General features: G+C 30.1%; 1 protein-coding gene across 1 annotated transcript; it reads left to right on the top strand.

Moving 5' to 3' along the window:
- Window positions 1-706: 706 nt before the first annotated feature.
- ACD32.1 (alpha-crystallin domain 32.1) lies at window positions 707-2,975 on the top strand. Its single transcript, XM_078989576.1, has 6 exons — window positions 707-896; window positions 1,513-1,626; window positions 1,752-1,956; window positions 2,224-2,344; window positions 2,420-2,575; window positions 2,816-2,975. The coding sequence occupies exons 1-6, from the start codon at window positions 792-794 to the stop codon at window positions 2,865-2,867; spliced, it is 753 nt and encodes a 250-aa protein (XP_078845702.1). The 5' UTR covers window positions 707-791; the 3' UTR covers window positions 2,868-2,975.
- Window positions 2,976-5,087: the final 2,112 nt, after the last annotated feature.

Genomic DNA, 5,087 nt, shown 5'->3' with positions numbered 1-5,087 from the left:
ATTTATACATTAATATTAAATATTTTTTTAATAAATCCATATAATACACAAGTCTCACGCTTTAATTAAATATTAAAATATAATTATAAGAAATAATACAAAAACAAACATTTGGCACTAACTTTTGAGTCTAGTTGTTTCAGTGAAAGACTTTGACCATAACACAAGGAAAAAGCATTTTGCTTTGGTGAAAAAATAATCATTTAAATGAACAAAAAATAGATATATATTGAATTAGGTTAGTACGGTAGGTATATTTAAAATTATTAGAATTAATTTTTTAAGCAAAATAAACATTATAATGATATTAAATATGATTTTGTATTTTTAAATTTGAATTGAATTCGATTTGTTACAAAATAAAAAAGGAAATAATAAAAATCATTAAAAAACATCACGTGTCAAAGAAACATCATATCACTATCACGTGTTATTTCTAAGTTTTATTTATTAGAAGAAATAGAATTAGATTCGGACGTTGAGTCGTAAAAGATTGAAGTTTTTTCTCATAAATTAATGAGTAAAAATTATCACGTTGCATCTAATTCCAACAAAAAAAAAATTATAATTATTCAAAATTTGATTGACCCGTCACAAAAATGGATAACAATATTCTCTCACCTCACCCGACCCAACCAAGCACCCGATGAACCTGAGAGTGAGGCGTAGGACACGTTCTTGTATATCACCCATACAAACTATAAACCCCATTCCCTTATTTCTATGCAACCAAAATCATCACAATTCACAATCCGAGACCTTCAGTGAAGTAGTGAACCAGAAGCACGGAGATGGAGACTGAAACGGCGATACGAAGAGTTGAGATGATCACTGCTCACTTCTCTGCCGCCGATAATATCTCTGCCACCGGAGTTGCAACTCATGTCTTCCCTCTGGTAATCCTCCAATGGATTTTATATCATTTTCAGGCATCAATGATTTCAAATTACTACTATTTTATTTGTTCCTTTTTTTTGCATAAATCGTCACAGTAACTGTTATTACGTTCATTCTCTTCCAAAGCAACCGAAATGTTTGAGGAAATTGATGTGTTATTTTATGAATTTCACCTGTCCCGTCAACCAACCGATTACAGTTGAAGTATACGCATTCTCTGTATTCGAATTTCCTTTCTACCTTTGAATAAAACTGAAACGTTTATGGAGATTTATATAATATAGTTTCGAACTTTTGATGCGTTGAATTCTTTGAATTCAAAATTGATACAGTGTATGTAGATTAGACGAACACTAAGACCTATGTTGCTGTATTTCATTCAACGGACTGTTATATCGATGTTGAATATTTATACATAACTAAGTAATTGATCTCATTACCATGACTTTATCACTTATAGCCTTCTTTTCTTTTTAGGAGATTATCATTGTTGCCTAGATCTTTTTCTTCATCAATTGATCTTCATTCACTATCTCTTTGAAGATTTGTTTTTGTTTTGAGTTTCTGTATGTTGTATAAACCTCAGTACTTCTGTGGTTACTTTTATTGCCTCAGAATTGCAGCAGTGGGTTAACCTCTATCAACAGGAGATTAGATAATCGCATGAATTTTGCCAGACAAGATTCAAGGTCCCAAGCTAATTACATGAGGCAGTCTTCAAAACAACAGGTCTTGAATTCTCCCTTCACTACCCTCATGCTTCTATTGATAAATAATGGAATATATGTTAAACATAAATACTACCTTCCAACTTTAAAATTTATCATTTCTAACTTATAGAAACTAATAAACAGGGGTCCTCTGAACTTGTGCCACCCATGTTTTCTCAGCCAGCTAGTATTAATTCCAATGTTCCTAAAGTTCGAGAAATTCAATATGTTGATGAAGATTACATGCTACCTTCTTCTCAACCACCTAAATTTGCCAGAACAACAGTAGAAAGTGATGTACCAATGAAATTAATCCCATATAACAGCACACATGCTACTAAAACTCTCGGTATTCAAAATTCCTACATGACATCTTGTCTCTTTTAGGCTACATTTGTTACACAGGACACTCTACAAACTTTCTAGGACTTCTTTTAAATGATAAGCATCAGAGGGGCACTCACGTCTTTTGTACTGACAAAAAGATTCACAGTGTGACTCGCATGACACAAAAAGAATTGCAATTTTTGTCACAATGACATCAATCTCAGTTTCAGCCCAGCAAACACAATTATTCTATCATGTCATGTCTATGATGACTATTGATATGATACAGGAGTTGAGAGAAAACAATCTCCAAGGATGGATGTGGCAGAATCTGGAGGAAGATATATTTTGGTGATAGAACTGCCAGGTGTCAGTATAGATGATATAAGAGTTGAAGTTAATAATACAACGTAAGGTTAATAAACTTTTCCCATGTTTATGTCATTTTTTTTATTCCTAATGATTGCTGACAATTTTTTTGATAGTTTGACTGTACAAACAACCAAGAGGAAGACCATTGCGTGTTCAAGTGATCGTAAAAAGTCGGCATTTCACAAAAGGGAGATTCTAGAAGGACCGTTTGAAATCATGTGGCCGCTACCCTTTGATGTGAACCCAGATTCCGTTTCAGCTGAGTTTTTGTAAGTTGCTACTTTGGAATCGTGGATTCCGACGGAATTGGAATTCGAGATTCCATTCCACGGCATGTTTGTTTGCAAAATGGATAGAATTCAATTCCGTCGGATTCCTTCAAACTTTATGTTTGATGGAATTCGCCATTCCTTCGTATGCTTGGCGTATTACAATTCCTTTAATCTAATTCCATCAGATTCCAATTCCTTTAACAGATTTCATTTATTAAAAAAAAATTACTTATGCAGGAACGGACTGTTACGTATTACCATTCATAAACTTCGGGTCCCGGTTTGGTGATGCAGCTTCTTGGGTAATTTGTATATATATACTTGTATATTGTAGTATAAATATGAAGTTATATATGGTATAATTCATATATATATATATATATATATATATATATATATATATATATATATATATATATATATATATATATATTCAGACCATGTGAAAAACAAATACTTAAGTGATAATACTTTGTAATAAGATTTATCAAAAAAGTTATACCTTTTTAGCATCTAAAAGGCGAAAACAGAAATATTTAAAAAATTTTGTCATAGAATTCTTAATTGAAAACTATATAGGGGCTATGGTGGTCAACCCCAAACTTTAATGAAAAGTCAAAGGTGGCCAGACATTTATAGGCATACCACTTTTTGATTTGGATTATTATTATTACTTTTTTAATGTCAAACGTATATTAATTTTAAAAAAATAACGAAAAAGAGAACAAGTAATCGGGTGAAAATATTGTCAAAGCGGTATTCATATTCATATAGTTTTATAAAGCTCTTTATTATAAAAGATAGACTATTATAATAGAAAAAAAAATGACTTATAACATTGTTTATCATTGATATTTGTCTATAAATTTTTCTTTTTTAAAAAATACCTAGACTAAATTCTATTTCAAGATCTTATTTGTTACGTTAAAAACCATTAATTTTACCGCATAAAGGCAAAAGGCATGGAAGCGGTATGCTTGTGGCATGGTGAGGTGGCAACTCGGTACCAGTGAGAACATCGTCAAAATACACACCGATACGGTGTCTTTATGACAAACGTCCATATAAAGTTATAAACGTTTGACCTGCAAAAACTATTTTCTTATTATTAAAATAGAATAGAAATAACCTTCATCTTTTCTTATGTCTCACACCATTTTTTCACAAAACATTATTCTTTCAAAGTTACTCTATAATTCTTAAATGATTCATCAATAAGTTTAGAAATTAGACCATACGATTTTAAAAGACGGATGTCCTTTTTAGGAAAAGTTTCCAACCTTTTAAGAAAGTCTAGAAGTAAATCAAGATAGTTTTTGAGGATTGCATTTCCAAGAAGCCTACTGCAACCTACGAGCAAATCTTGTGGAACATGATATGACACACACCTACTAGGGATGTGTATGGGGTGGTTTGGTTCGGTTATTGGTCCAAACCGAACCATAACCATTATGATTGTTTAATGTATTTTGGTAGCCATTGGGTATGGTTAATATTGGTTATGGTTAATGGTTTTTATCGGTTAACGATTTTGGTTAACGATTAATATTGGTTAACCATAATGTTCAAAATAATATAAATGGCAAAAGTATAGTGACATAAAAGTGAAAAGAGAATACAAAAAGTCATTGACACTAATGTTTGTAACCTAGCTTATGATAATAGAATGAAATGTGTACTTTTGATACTCAGAGTGAGATAACGCATACTCACATTCAAAATAAAAAAACATTCATTAAAAAGTATAAAAAATTAAAAGAATTGACATTAATAACTTCATATATTGATAATTGATATTAACATTAAAATAAAGTCAAACATTCATACATGTTAAATGCGATTAAATCAAAAACTATAAAATAAAATAGCTAAACATTTATATTACGTGTTATTTGGATAAAAAAATAAAATAATCACTCATATACATTCAATGTGATTAAGTAAAAAACAGTAAATAAAAAAGCATTTTTTTAAGAAAAAATACATTCTTAATATATTATAAAGTGAAGAAGAACTAAAAACATAACTTACCTAGAAGTTTTGATTATAAATTAAAAAAAAAAAAAAAAAAAAAAAAAAAAAAAAAAAAACTCCGAATAGAACTATAAAGTCAAAACAATATTTGATTAGGATTAACGGTGTGAGAAGCCTCCGATTAGGATTATGAGTGTGAAGATTAACTAATTATGAATAATGTTTACAAATTATAGAATTAGCCAATTATGAATTACAACATTAATCAATAATCTAACTCAATGCATGATTGGAAAATTATATGTGTCTGCATGATCTACGTGATCATTTGTTGGTTTGATTACACGTTCCTCTCCTAATAAGTAAGGATTACTGAATTATATTTTGGAAATTTAATGGGTTTTAAATAAGTTTGACTATATTATTTTATATATAATCCGTACTTTTTATGCATTAAAATATAAAGTTAGCGGTTCGGTTAATAATGCTGCGGTTAACCTATAAAACCATAATCGAACCGTTTGTTAGCAGTTAA

The sequence above is a fragment of the Lactuca saligna genome, chromosome 4, assembly GCF_052625555.1.
Source record: "Lactuca saligna cultivar CGN05327 chromosome 4, ASM5262555v1, whole genome shotgun sequence".
NCBI classification, from domain to species: Eukaryota; Viridiplantae; Streptophyta; class Magnoliopsida; order Asterales; family Asteraceae; genus Lactuca; species Lactuca saligna.
This window is presented reverse-complemented; position numbering and strand designations above follow the sequence as displayed.

Bases quoted from the DNA above. Each gene is read 5' to 3' on its own strand.
- ACD32.1 (XM_078989576.1), top strand. From the start codon at position 792: ATGGAGACTGAAACGGCGATACGAAGAGTTGAGATGATCACTGCTCAC. The intron at 1,957-2,223 runs GTATTCAAAATT...GATATGATACAG, and splicing joins ACATGCTACTAAAACTCTCG to GAGTTGAGAGAAAACAATCT. The intron at 2,576-2,815 runs GTAAGTTGCTAC...TTACTTATGCAG, and splicing joins TCCGTTTCAGCTGAGTTTTT to GAACGGACTGTTACGTATTA.